The 14,463-nt window shown below is 40.0% G+C and overlaps 2 protein-coding genes across 7 annotated transcripts in view; one reads left to right on the forward strand and one right to left on the reverse strand.

Annotated features, from left to right (window-relative positions):
- Nucleotides 1–1,494: 1,494 nt before the first annotated feature.
- TUG1 (taurine up-regulated 1) lies at nucleotides 1,495–6,914 on the reverse strand. The gene is made up of 4 exons (XM_087828789.1): nucleotides 6,902–6,914; nucleotides 3,735–6,065; nucleotides 3,335–3,461; nucleotides 1,495–2,605 (listed from the first exon to the last, which is right to left on the reverse strand). The coding sequence occupies exons 1-2, from the start codon at nucleotides 6,912–6,914 to the stop codon at nucleotides 5,611–5,613; spliced, it is 468 nt and encodes a 155-aa protein (XP_087684915.1). The 3' UTR covers nucleotides 1,495–2,605; nucleotides 3,335–3,461; nucleotides 3,735–5,610.
- The window catches only part of MORC2 (MORC family CW-type zinc finger 2), a 37,799-nt gene continuing 29,892 nt past the window's right edge, over nucleotides 6,557–14,463 (forward strand). For all 6 annotated transcript variants that reach the window (XM_016198563.2, XM_016198565.2, XM_016198564.2 and 3 more), the window contains exons 1-2: nucleotides 6,557–7,556; nucleotides 13,706–13,759. In XM_016198563.2, the coding sequence (XP_016054049.1) occupies nucleotides 7,489–7,556; nucleotides 13,706–13,759 (122 nt within the window). In that variant the 5' untranslated portion in view covers nucleotides 6,557–7,488. The remainder of the gene's footprint in view (nucleotides 7,557–13,705; nucleotides 13,760–14,463) is intronic.

Raw genomic sequence — 14,463 nt, forward strand, 5'->3', positions numbered from 1 at the left:
TCTTGCACTTTTCTGAGTTTGCTCACAGTAAGTATTCCTAAGAATGTTCAACACCAACTGAACACGGACTGTGTTGGGTAGAGGTACCAATCAGAATACCATTCAGGTTGAACGTATTGCTGTCTAGGGCAGTGTTTTTCAAAATGTGTTCTGAAGAATTCTAGGTGTTGTACAGAAGTCTCTCCTTAGGTGTCACCATGGTGGTAAAGGAAGATGCTTGTGGCAGGTTTCAGGACCCCCACTCTGCTTCATCCAGAGCAGCTTCACTTTTACTTTGGCCTTCCACATAGTTTTCGTTCAAAGGGCTTCATGGCCACAAAGCCTTTGGAAAACCAATGATCTAAGAGTAAGTTGTTCACAAAATGCTGAAATACAAAAAATAGGTCACAGAAACCAGAAACTGTGTGAGCAAAGCCTTAGGTAAGCCAAGGTGTTTTCCTAGTCATTCTTCCCCTACGGTGGGCCACATTACAGAATTACATAATTTAACATTCAAGTCTGCTATAAATTCCCACTGCTAGAAATTGGGCGACTATCAGAGAACAAGGCTATTGGTTTTAAGTGAGAATAGCACTGGAGTTTTCTGCAGTAAGGATACAGCTGCAAAATGCATTTATTTCTTTGTAAGTATTAACTCCAGAATCCCATGCTGGATGACTTCTCTTCAAGCACTTATAAGATCTCAGTGCGCCACAGCTCAGAAATTCTAAGAAAATCTCTCCTCCCCCCGCTTCCTTATCCCTTCCCAGAGATGCAAGAACTGGGTTTATAGCACAATTCTAGGGACAGAGAAGTACAGCACTAAATGTCATAGAATCCATCCAAATTTGGATGAGTTAACTTTCCCCTAACCCCCTCCCCTGTACTCCCACAAATCTTCTAGAGGTTCCTTTGACAGAAAATCAAGGTAATGGTCAAGATAAAGGACTCTGATGATGTAAACATACTAATTCAAAGCTGTTATTGATAAGAAGGGGGGGGTGTCAAAGAGGCAGTTTATTCCTGGGTCTCCAGGGCAATCTGTGGGCATTCAAGCAGCATTGGCTATGCCACTCTTAAGCAGCTGCCTCATTCCATTGAAAAGAACGCTGCAAAAATAACTATCTGTGCTTGATTAAACTTAGAACATACCAGGCTAAACAGCGAAATGATATTTTTTTTTTTTGCTGCAAGCCTTCTGATATCCTTTAATACACTACACTGCATTATCAATCAGGGAGGGAACACATTTTACAGTTTTTTTTTATCACCTTACTGGACTACAGAAGCTCCATCTTTATGACATATTTGTGTATACAATTACACATACATGAACAGTACTGCTCTAAACGGATGGGTCATTTTGTATAAATATTAGTTTGGGGATAAAAGAACCACAAATAAGAAACTAAAATGTAATAACAAAAAACAAGGGCATGATATGAAAAGGGATCCCCAATCAATTAGGCCATCCTTGGGAAGACCACAAAGATGGACAAAAGATCTAAAAATAGCTTTTGTGTTTCATGCTAGGTAATGCTGTCAGATGAACATGTGTCTTGATGACTGAACAATCTACCACCATAGAGACAGTCTGCTCCTAAACCTTAGGGGTGTTTCTATGGAATCTGGTCTAGGTACAGCTATCACAATATTACATTTATGACATCCTATTTGAGAGCACTAGATCAGGAAGCTGGAAAACTTTCCTGAGGTTCCCAACCTGCAGTCATTTTAACACTGCAGGTAAAGTAGAGGCTAAATTCCAAGGAAAGAACTGGACCAGGAGTCAGAAAGCCTGGCCTCTACCATTTGGTAGCTGTGTCACCTTGGATGACCTTTCAAATCCCATTTCCTCATTTGCAAAAAGGGATTATAATCCATTGTGTGATTTTGATAATATTAATGCATGTAAAAGTGCTTTGAAACTGTAAAGTGCAACATAAACATAAGGAATTACCATATAGGTTCTACCTGGATGTCTCAAGAGGACTTTTCTGGAATCTGATTGAAGCTTTGTGAAATGCTGGGTAAAGGATTCCTTTGTAAAATTTCTTACATTTGTGTGGAAAGTCCTGGTTCCTGAGTAATCCCAAAGATGCTATATGGACTTCACTGTGCCTGTTTTAATCCCAATGGGTCAGAATATCTTTCTCATTCAGTAGGATTCTACAGATTTGAAATGGAAAAAGAATAGTGTCCAGTAACCTGTATGGGATCCTCAACACTTCATAAACTTCAAACATCTGAGATTGTGGGACATGGTCCAATGTCGTTCTCAAGAAGATGTTACCATTCTTCAGACAGCGTTGATAACTAAGAATCCCCTGATCCAAATTTATTATGTATCTCTGAAGGTTTTAACTGAAGAAACAAAATACACACTCATGGAACAAACTGGGCCTTTGTTGTGATTAAATAGTTTCAGCTATTTGGCTTGAGGAGTTTGACTTCACATAAAGGGTGGTGCTCAATCTGGGTAGAAAAGGAGAGGAGTAGAGGTGAAGGCCACATCATGAAGGTTGAATGTCCCTTGGGTCACAGTGGTCCACTGGAATGGTATCTTCTTCAGTAGTAAGGTGATAGAAATCACCATGGACAGAAATCCAGGTACCAAATCTGTAGGCTGAGGGAATAGCGTAAGGAAGATGGTCAGAAGGTCCAGGGACAAAACAGGTAAGATAACAAATGCATGGAATTACAAACACAGGACTCTAACACTGGGGTGGGTCTGCTGTCAGCACATCAGCTGCCTGATGGGTACTAATTCTTGACAAGCCTGACTGAGAAGCTTGACAGATGATAAAGGAAAAATGGAGCCTTATTATGATTAACAGTCAGTGATGATAAGAACCCAAAGAGTTCTCTGGCAAAGACTGTTTCTGACTCTTGAGAACAAACTATCTCAGGACCTGCCCTAAGTCTCATACTTTGGGGGAGTAATCTGATTGTACTCAGGCTGCTGAGCAGTGGTTGGTGGGAAATAAAGAAGGGCTCCACGGGAGGCATGAGAAGAAATGAATTTAAGCTTACATACCAACACCAAAGCAAAGGAGATACTGTCCTTCTACCTTTTCCAATGCCTTTCTTAAACTGTCTTATGAAAAAAAGCTGTCCTTAACTTTCATTTTGACAAGATTCCATCTCGAACGAGAGAAAGGCACTGGTGCATGCACCCTTCTTTAATACCCTATGCAACGTATCAGCTTCTCTTTATGATTGAAGGCTCCTGAAATCTTTTTAAATTTAGAGTTTAAAAACATGAAACAAAGGAAGAAACATGGCCCATAACTAGTGATTTTTTCCCTAATCAAGAGTAACCAGGGTATCACACAATGATTAAGCAAACACTTACTGAATGCTTATTCTGAGATAGCCTGCTCTCTAAATTCCTCTTTTCTATTAAAAGCTTCATCATATGTGGTAGTATGTGTGGGCAAAGATTCGTAAGACAAGACCCTTTTTTCCAAGGGGCTTGCTATCTGCAAGAGAGCAAATAAAAAAAGCATGCAAATAACTACTTTACAGGGCATCATATACAAAGATAAAAGACATATGACAAAATTTTAAAAAGATTATTTCTGGCTAAAATTAAGAGACCCATGGAGAAGAGAGCATGTGAGATGGGTATTGAGAAAAATGGCAGAGTTTTGGCAGGTGAAGAACCAGAGTAAGACATTTCAGGGTGGAGAAGAGAGTATAAACAGAAGTACAGAGATGGTCAAGAATGAGTCATTTTGGAAAATGGCAAGTACCGTAGTTCACTTTGGATGCAATGTCACCAGAGTTTGCACTGAGGGTCTGGCAGAAACTCAGGTCTTCAAATTCCCAGTAACAGTGCTGGTGGTATTGCTAGCTTAGTCGTCTTCTCTCTTCCGAAAGCGAGGTGAATAGTCTCAAAATTCAAAAATAAAAATATCCAGCTCCACAGTTCCTGTCACATCCTCATAAGCTATTCCAGGTCCTGTGGTCTTGCAAATCTGGAGTCCATGCCATAGCTACACTGAAAGACATCTGCTCCAGCTAGTGCAGAACACTGTAGTGAAACCCTTTCAACCTTCTATCCTGGACATCTCATGTTTTGTCACAGAAGTTCAAGCTTTGAGTTCCAGTTGTTTTTGTCCCTCCTTTCTGCTGAGAAAAGCATCTTATCACCAGTCTTAAGATTCTTTTGCAGTACATCCAAATTTTATTACAAAAGACCAACACATTTTTCTCCAAAAAAGTTATTTCTCTGGAAGTGAGATCATTTGTCTCTGCCCTTTAGGTAAAGGGAACAGTCAATTGATTTTTTTCAGATATTTGTATGCAATAGCAGAACCGGATAACATCTAACCAGACAAAATACACTTACATGTGTGTGTTCGCTTTCTTAGAGTTGTACCACTCCACAAAACAAAAATGTTTGAAACCCAACTGTTCAAACATTTCTATAGTGTTTGCTGGGTAATAGCCTGGAATTAGATAAAAGCAGCTGACAATTAACAAAGAAGCAAAAAGCTGGCATTTTGGCCACCTTAGTAACACACTTGCAAGCAAATAGAATACAAAGCAGTCCAGGAAAAAGTTAAGCTTTTAAACACTTCCAAATCTACTGATTCTGAGGTTCAGCACAGGTTCTAATACAACTTCTCAGAAAATGTTAACCTTCAATTAATAAAAGATAACCCCCCAACATCTTCAGGAATTCCATGCCTGGTACAGTCTGTTCCAGTTAGCCAGCTTTCAAAAAATCCACCTGCACCATTAATTAGCTAGACTTGGCAGCACCCTTTAAAAATAAGCCTGCACACTACCAACCACATCGACTAGAAACATATAACAGGAGCAAGTAACATGTGAAACATGGTCGTGAAAAATGGTCAATGAAAGAAAGGCAGTCAGGTACCAGTATAAGCAGCAACAAAGTTAATGGGCCAAAGATTAAGTAGGCTTCTTGATACTACAAAACACACCCAATTCCTAGTTTCAGCTGCTTTATATTGGGTGCCACTGTACCATATGCATTAGCCACTCTTCAGGCACCCCGTGGGGGAAGGAAAGGACTCAGAAAAAAAGCCAAGCAGTGGAGTGTTGTTACCCCAATACCCATTATGCACAGAAAAGCTCACATATCCCAGGGATTCAAACAGGGGCTTCAAATTGGTTGTGAAGGATCCCAAATGACATCTAGGCCTCAGTTTCCTCCCTATGGCATAAAGAAATTGTGGTTCTTAACTCTTTGGGGGTGACATCTCCCTATGAAAAATTGTTGGCGATGTATCCTCATTCCCCTAAAATACACATTCTCACTAATTTGTGCATACAGTTTCAGGGAGTTTGGGGAATCTCCAACTCCAATCCAAGGTTCCTAGGTTCAAAACCCATGGACTGGGCAATTGCTGTTTTCTTACAACTCAAAAAAAATTACAAATAATAATCCTTTACGTACACTGACACTTTGTAGTTTACAAAGCGCTTTTAATTCCACAAACATCGATAGACAGAAGAGGAAACTGAGGCGCAGATTACAGAGTGACTTGCCTAAGGTCACTCGGCCAGCTGGTGGCTAGGCCCGGAAGCAAACCCAGCTCTTCCGACTCCGGAGCTTGTCTCCCACCCCGGAGCTGCCGCCAGAGCTCCCGTCTCTCACTAAGGCGGCATAAGGAGGAAAAGGCAAAGTAGAAAGCCCACCACCAACCATCCCCCAGCACCTTCCTGTCCCTCCAACTGGGTCCTTGCAGGCCCCGAAGGGTGGCGCCAGGCCTCCAGGCCGGCCCCAGCCACCCCCGCTTCCCCCGCCGCGCCAAATCCCGCCGCCGCCGCCTCCCCGGGAGCGGGGCGGAGCAGCTGCCCGCCACCGCCGACCACCCGGACGACTCCTCGTCGAATCGCAAACGCATAGGCCGCCGCCCGAGTTCTGCGTACGAGAAGAAAGACTCGGCGCGAGCGCCAACGGCCACCGGGCGCGCGCCGCGGCGGCCGGGCCTGCGCCCCAAGAGCTGGATGCCAGAGCAGGAGAAAGAGCCGCCAACCGATCGCTCGATCGACCGCGCGCCCGCTCCTTCGCCCTACCAGACCGGGGAGGGGGGGAGGGCGCGCCAGGGCTTCTTCGAGTTAGGGGCCTGACTCCCCGGCGACGAGACAAGATGGCTCCTCCGGTCCGCACCGCAGCTACCGTCCCGGCTGCGTCGCTCGGCCCGCCCCCGGTACTGTTTCTTTAAATGGCGGAGAGGATAAGGAAAGCAGGAAGAGAGGCGCTCTCTCTCACGTGACAGGGGCGGGCCCGGCTAATAAGATCCGGTCACGTGGAGACCCACTGCTCACCAATCGGGAGGCTTCGTTTTAGGGCGGGGGCGGGAGGAGCTGCGGCTCTATGATTGGCTGAATGCACGGCGGAGGCCTCGGGGGTTTGGGCGTCGGGGAGTGCGCGAGGGAGCCTGGTTCGTGTGCAGTGGCGGAGACAAAGCCGTGGCTGTACTGGCTGCGGAAGCAGCCCTAAAAGGCGAACTTCGTGGTGCTGAGTACTGTCATCATCTCATTCAGCGCGGTGCAGGGGCGGCTAGTGTTGCGGCGGCGGCGGCGGCGGCAGCGGCAGCGGCGGAGGCGGCGGCGGCGGCACATGGTTCCAAGAGCGCGCTGCGGTTGTTGGGTTCCAATTCCTTGGGGAGGGACAAAGGCAGCCGCTAGCGCAGGGCAACGCCCGGTCGCGTGGTGCGCGCCCCGTTGCCCTCGACCGGGGCTCTGAAAGCTGGGCCTGACTCCTCTCCTTGAGGGGAGGCCCGGAAAGGGCCTGAGAGGCTGAGGCCGCTGTCTGAGGAGAGTGGGGGGAGGGGCGAGCCCGCCTGAAGTGATTTCAGCAGGTTAATTCTGAGGCTTTTTAGCGGGTCATTGTGAGGTAATTTGACACACCCAGAGGAGATTCGGGCGGGGCTCTGAAAACTGGAATCCGCCATCAGCGGTTAAGAGATATTTCAGTTAGGAGTTCGTGAAGCCAAACTATCACCATATATACTCGACAATCATGGTCGCCAGTCTGGGGTCTAATTAAGGATCCTGGGATCATTGGTGGCGAAGACATGGGTGATTGTCCAGTTTTGTAACAGAAGATAAATTTCCGGGTTGGTAAGTTTCCGGATTGGTAAATTTCCTAGAACAAAAAAGGGCTCAAGAAAACGAAGATGGAGCAGTAATAAAACCGCCAACTCCAGTACCATCTACTTCAAGATTATCCACATTTCAACTCATTGAACTATCGAAACTTAACGTTAAAGCTCCTAAGACTACAGATTTATGACGTAGTTCTCAATATTACATCATAGTCTGAGAAGATAAAAAAATACTTAAAGGAGAAATCAATTGTAGTTTTAGACATCTTTGACTATATTTTGGATAGATACGCAGTAACCTTGTTTAACTGTAAGGAGCACAGACTTACCAAACCTTTCTTGAAGGAATCCTGGAGAATCTATTTCATTGTAAGGTTGTATTTACCAGTTAGTGGTTAAAGGACTGGACCTCACTGCAGTCATGGCTTTCACAAATTACAGCAGTCTGAATCGAGCTCAGCTAACCTTTGAATATCTACACACAAATTCGTAAGTACTTGATATTAGTATGGAAATCCTTCTCCCAGAAAATTTTGCTTTTTCACTTTTGGGGATGTATCGCTGGATGAGCCTTGAGCTCTGTATGGAAGAACAGAGATCAGTGAAATATTTCTTGCTAATCCAGAAGAATACAGCCATTGGATCAATATTTATTCAAATGCAAACTAGCTATTTGAGGTCACTATATCGAATTGTTTCTCAAGTGTTTGATAGGAATCCAACAAGTACTGTTCTTTGGATCACCAAGAGTTGCACTATTCTAGTATATTCTCTTTAGTGACAGCAGCCAAAACAGTTGGGTTATAACAAGTTTTTTCTTTCTAACAAGAAAAAAAAGAATGAAGATACTTAAGTGACAACTTGTGAGAAGAAATTAAATTTTTTTTCTTCCAGTGAACAGTTGGCTTTATATACTTGGGAAAATTCATCCCCACATCCAACATAGTTTTCATATGGCAACTTGTTTAAACCCATGATTTAAATAGTCATTTCCCGAAGTGTGTGCAAATCTCAAAACACATGGTGTTCGTGGTTCTTGGGTTGGTGAAGAGATTACAATCACTCCACATGGGTCTGGAATGTTTCAGGGTTAATTCTTACGCTCACTTTCATGGAAACAATCCATTGGGGTCATAACTACTTAGTGTTTTAATATGTTCATCTGTCGCTTGAGATAAAGGTAAGTATTCTAACATTTTAGTATGTGGAGAGGTGATGAGCAGTTAAATGATGGCCCAGAGATCTGAAGAATCACCTTCAGGGCTGAGAATATAGACTTAAGTTATCCAGTAATAGCGTATTAATTTTTATCCTTGTATGGGAAAGGACTTAGAAACAAGACCAAAACCCTAAATTGCCAGAGAGCCTTCTTTGTGATCATGTCTGTAATTTTTTGTTTGCTATTTTTCCTATCAAGGAAATAAAATTTTTCTAAGTGAAGTGATTTGCCAAACTATGAGAGCCTGGTTTTATTTTGTTTTGTTTAGGAAGCTTGTTATTGAACTTGAGCATTTTAGGGTAGGTACTGTAGAGGTTACCTCGGCAAAGTCTTATGCTATGGATGGTGAATCTGAAATCCAGTTAGGTAAGGTTGCTGACTAGTTTATAACCTAGCCTTGGGCAAAACCCTCACTATTCTTTATGTTTGAACCTTCACATTAAGAACCAGCAGTTGAAGTCCACTAGATGTTCACAGATCATTGGGCTTTGGAATGAGGGGCCAAATTTGGAATGGTAGACTATTTGATAATCTTGGAAGACACGAATGGGACTTCAGAAACTGGGTTCTTGTTCCAGCTTCCTCAAAGACTTCCTTACCTATATAGGAAAGGGTTTACTTCTCCCTTTAAAAGTCAATTTTATCTCAGTGAGCCACTAATTTGAGGATTCTGGGATATTTCTCTGCTTATTTGTTATGCTATATTATAGCTTATTAACAACAGGCAAACAGCCAAAGCAAAGAACTGAACCTCAGTTAAATCACTAAAGCGATATTGGAGAATTTTCTGTTAATTTGATTTACCAATGTTGAATTGGATCCACCTGCTTGCATGGGCATTTGAGGGTTGGATGTATCATTTTGGAAACTTGGAATATCTGGATTACACCATTGAATTTGTCTACTTTTGAATATGTCCAGTTGTGCCAGAAGAAAATATGAACGCTAGAACAACAAGATACATTTCTGGTTTGTAACTAATTTCAGGAGATTTCTTTAATGTGGTGACCTGACTGGAAGGTCACTTCTGGAAGAAACAAAATTTTTAATTTAATTTTTTAAATTGTTTTAGAGAGGGGAAGGGGGAGAGGGAGAGAAACGTCAATTTGTTCCACTTGTTTACGCATTCATTGGTGGTTTCTTGTATGTGATCTGACCAGGGATGGAACTCACAACCTTGGCCTATTGGAACAACGCTCTAACCAAATGAGATACCCGGCCTGGGCCTTATTTTCTTAAGATATGCCTTGGCAGTATTAATGATGGTAGATGTATCTCCTTTGTGTTAAGTGGTGCAATGTCACCTTCAGAGAAGGCAAAAATTGTATTACAGTATTGTTTTCTTTGTTCTAATGTTAAAAATCTTTTTAGGGTTCTGACATCTACAATATAGCTATATTGTGAATTATGAAAGAAATGGCCCTTTCCTTACCGCCTATTTAATGTAGATTTGCAAGCAGAACCCAGACTAGAAGTGTGGAAAATCAGTGATGCAGTGGAAAGATCATGGGCTTGGGAGCCTGCCAAGCTTGGATTTGATTGCTTATTGGCTTTGTCCTTGGGCAGAGGTCAACTTCTCTTGAGTCTTCATCTGTAAAATGGGGCTGAATTTGACAGTGTTTCTGAATATTATGTAAAGTAACAATCATAAAGTAATTCTTACATGGCAAACATTGAATAGATGGTGATGATTATTCTATTTATAATATTAGCTTATATAAACCAAAAGTTGATAAGTGTGGTAGCAATTTGCTATTTGGTGCTCATGATTAGGCAGAATAGTTTTTAGTAAATTCTGGGACATTTGTTAAAGATAGTAAACATCTGTCTTGATTTTTTTATTTTATTTTTTTTAGTTCAACAGTACTGATGGTTACTCTCTTGGTTACATTAGCATGAAGGTTTAAAGCAGGCATGGGAAATTCTTAGGATAACTTGAAACTCTTAAGGCCAATTTCTTTTCATACTGGATATAGCTAGTACGAGATGGTAAAAGTTAGGGCTTTTAGATAAAAGTTTTATGCTGTTACTGCCCTCTTTGGTGGTGGGTTTTGTGACTGATAGAAAAAAGTTCATGAGCAATCTAGAGGTAGTGGTGGTATTGATGTTCCTCTGGCATAAGATGCATAGCTTAAGTATAAGATGCATGCTTTCTGTGTTCCTGTTGGCACATTTAATAACTTCTGATCTTGGCCATATGATATTTTTGGGTTTTATCAATATTTGAAGTGAATATAGAGGAAACTGTCTAGAGACAGTGTTTCTTAGGACTTAAAATTGTGTGAAATGTAGGTTCTTACCCTAAATATATTAAAGCAATATGAATGTAAAGTGGTTGCTCTAGATTTTCTCTAGATTATTTTCTGTTGATTAGGGCAATTCTATTGTCAGCATATCCAAGTACTTATATGGTTTAAATTCGGGCTGAATATGAATAGGGAGACAATTTTTTACATAATGAGTACATTTACAAGGTGAATTTGTCACTGGAAATGCTGAACAATTTTCTTTACAGCACAAGTGGTATAAAAACATCAATCCTCTGAAAGTGAGAGTTTGTTAAAAATCTTTCTCTAGGTGAAATCTTTTTCTAGATGGTTGATCTTTCTTGGATCACATGTAAGGAATTGTTAGGTTGTGAAGAAAAGAATTTCCTTTGATGGGTATTCAAATATTTCTATCTCAGATACTAACTAGAAATGAGTACATCTCTTTGAATATTATTTGAAAAAAGGGAGAACTTATGCAGTTGGTATGCTTTTGGTTCTTACCATTTTAAGAGATATTTTGAACTCTGGCTTTAGTATTTGTTAGTAGGACCCATCATTAATCAATTGGAAGCCTGTAGAAAATTGAGTGTTGTCTCTGAATTTATCAACAGTTGTCACATAAGGCCCTGTTTATGATGTTATAAGTACACATCACAAAAGTATCCCTTAGTTACATTTTAAAGATAAACTGTTAACTTATCTGAAATATGTGTGGAACAGCATTGATAGGTGTGGAATAGCATTCATACATTGTGGAACATGGAAGACCATTTGGAATGTTTTTTAAAAATTCTAAATGTACAAGGCACATTTCTAAACATTGTATATAAAGTAGTGAAAATTTAGCCAGAGACAGTTTGTGCTTGCCCTTTAGAGACCTTGACTATTTAATTCTAAATGGCTCTCATTTCCATATGAAGTTATCAGAAATATGTATTGCTGAGAAGCTGGTATTTCTATTTTTTATTTTTTTGCCCTGATGGCAGAGAGTATCAGAATTTGTTTTTCAGATTATTCATATTCACCATTCTCACTACCAAAGGCCAGATACTTCATTCTTTAACTTAGAGTACAGAAGACTAATTCACTTTGTAAGTTTCTAAGTCAGGAAAATGACTAGTTGAAAGCTTGAGAGCAAATGTTAGATTTATTTTTAACTTACGTTGCCTTCAACAAATCACTTTAATTTTCTAGCTTATTTTTTCTTAGGGGAGTAATCCACAGAATACTTTTTTTGTAATTCAGTTGATAATTTGAAGAATTTAGCCCAGCTGGTGTGACTCAGTTGGTTGAGCATTGTCCCATGCACCAGGAAGGTCACTGGTTCAGTTCCTGGTCAGGGCATATGCCCAGGTTTTAGGCTTGATCCCCAGTAGGAGGTGTGCAGGAGGCAGCTGGTCGATGTTTCTGTCTCATTGATGTTTCTTTCTCTTCCGCTCCCTTCTTCTCTTTGAAATAAATAAAATATTTAAAAATAAAAAGATATTTTGAAGAATTTAATATTCTAAGGACTTAAATATTTTTAATAAAGATATAGATGTTGTATACAGGTTTTTCTATTAAAAATGGTTTTTTTCATGTAAAATAAGAATTGGATTTTAGGAAAATTTGAGCTCTGTTTTCTAGTTGAATTGGAGATAAATTTTCTACTTTTTTGTTAAAACTTATTTAATGGTGTTACCTTTGGATTAGCAACATATTCACTGATCTCATGGGAAAAAGTTCTTCCTAAAATTCCCAGAACTGGTAGTTTTTCATTCAAAATTTGCATTTGTAAAAATTCAAATATTTACCTGAGGAGGAGAAATCAGTCTTTCTAGCAGTTCAATTTTGGGCATTTATTTTATAAACAAACATTTTACAATTTGTTTTAAACAATATGGTAAGGGATCAGAGATCCCAGATACTGGTTATTTAATAATGGTATATTTCATTCTGAATTTTTAGAAAATTTCAGTTTATCTATTGGCTGAAACTTTGTATACAAAAAAATTAGCTGGAATAACTTGGTTATTTTTGAAAACTTGATGATAATGCATTATGTGTGTTAATTTTATATTTTCCTTAAAAGTCAAGATTTCTAGGTGGTTCTGGGTGGACACATCATACTTTTATTTCTAATATCTAATGAGGACTATTATGGGAAATTAAGGAGAGCATATGTGGAGGAATAATTGTAAGGATAAATCTTATGCATAAATATCAACTTTATTGAGTTTCGAATAACATGGCAATTGTGTACTTACCCAACCCAAACTTTGAGCAGCCTCCAAAGAGATAACCCTTCTCTCCTTGAAGTGGTTAACTTTAATAAGGGCCCTAGGAGACCACAGCATGCTCTTGTCCTTCGAGGAGGAATTGTTCAAGAGGGTCTTGCATTCCTTTAATGTAGGGGTGGGGAACGTCTGGCCCTCAAAATCCTTTGGTCTGGCCCTGCCAAGGCAACCGCAGGGAAACTCAAAATTCAATAAATCTAGGAGCTTTTTTCATAGCTAATTTTTAAGTTGATAATTTTGTCTGGCCCACATGTGATGTTATAAATACCCAAATGGCACTTGGCAGAAAAAAGATTCTCCACTTCTGCTTTAATGTAGGGAGCTCTGTTTTTAGCCAGAATAAGAGAAAGTCAAGAAGTGGATTTTTCTATCCTTTCTCCTCCACTTTCAGAAGGAATATTTTTGCTCATAAATTGCGCAACAGCGAATGGCTTTTCTTTCACTAGTAGGTCATACACAGGAATTAGTAAAGCAAAATGCTAACAAGATGTCCATTGAGCATGCTTAGAGATGCAGAAGCAGCTGGTTGAGGCAATGAAAAAGAAATTACAGACGTTTTTCTAGGCAGAATATGAGTAAAAAAAACACTACTTTTAGCAATAGTATACATAGGAATATTTTAACACTTCAGAATGGGTTTCTCAATATAGTAAGAATAAACATTTCTGTGTAGATATCAGGACTTAATAGATTAATACTTGAGGCGGATTGGCAAGATATTGATGAAGTTTAAATTTAGTAGTGTAAATTGACAATGCAAATGGTGATTTTAGATTTTTTTCTACAATTTAGTATTTTATAACCTTGGCTCTATTAGGAGACATAGTTCAATTCCACAATTCTTTTGCTGACTCTTAGTGTTTATCATTTCAGAACTACTCATGAATTCTTGTTTGGTGCTCTTGCTGAACTGGTTGATAATGCAAGGTATGTAGTCTTCCTGTGTGCTTGAAAACTTTTTGGGTCATTGTGACCTTTGCTCTCTGAAGACATGGGAGGAAGTCAGTTTTGTAGCAGCTACAACTCACTCCTAAGAGGCCTGTTACCCAAAAGAGTATTTTTAATAGCACATTAGTTGATACTTCCACTGTATTTGACTAACTTTAATTCATTCATTGCTCTGTGTTCCAGCATAAAAAATAATGAACTTAAACCTCCAAAGCTACCTTCCTTTGTGGATGAGAGCAAGATAATTGTAGTGAAACACAGAATTAAGATAGAAATTTAGGAATCAAAATTAGTGAGACACAGACAAGCTCTGATTTAATTTGTGCTACCAGGAGAGTATACCATCTAGTGTCTTTAAAATTATACCAGAGTTCTGTGTCTTCCTGAAGTGTATGTTTTATTGTCAGATGACTCCAGTTGAACAAAGCATCGTCAATTGTTAGCAGCTGCGCTTGGAAGAAGTCATTCCTTAACACTGTGTCATACTGAGTTCTTAGTGATGGAAGCCTATAAATGTTACTGTGTAAGACTGAAAAGTTTAAGTCGGTTCAAAGATAAGCAGAAATGCAAATCAAGATTCTGTTTATGTTATGAAAATATTGTTTCAGTCTTGTTTCTGAATGCAAACATAAAATTCAGACATTGGTTATTGACTGGGTATTGATGACTAACAAAGGAAGAAG

The sequence above is a fragment of the Miniopterus natalensis genome, chromosome 20 (genome assembly GCF_054644295.1).
Source record: "Miniopterus natalensis isolate mMinNat1 chromosome 20, mMinNat1.hap1, whole genome shotgun sequence".
NCBI classification, from domain to species: Eukaryota; Metazoa; Chordata; class Mammalia; order Chiroptera; family Miniopteridae; genus Miniopterus; species Miniopterus natalensis.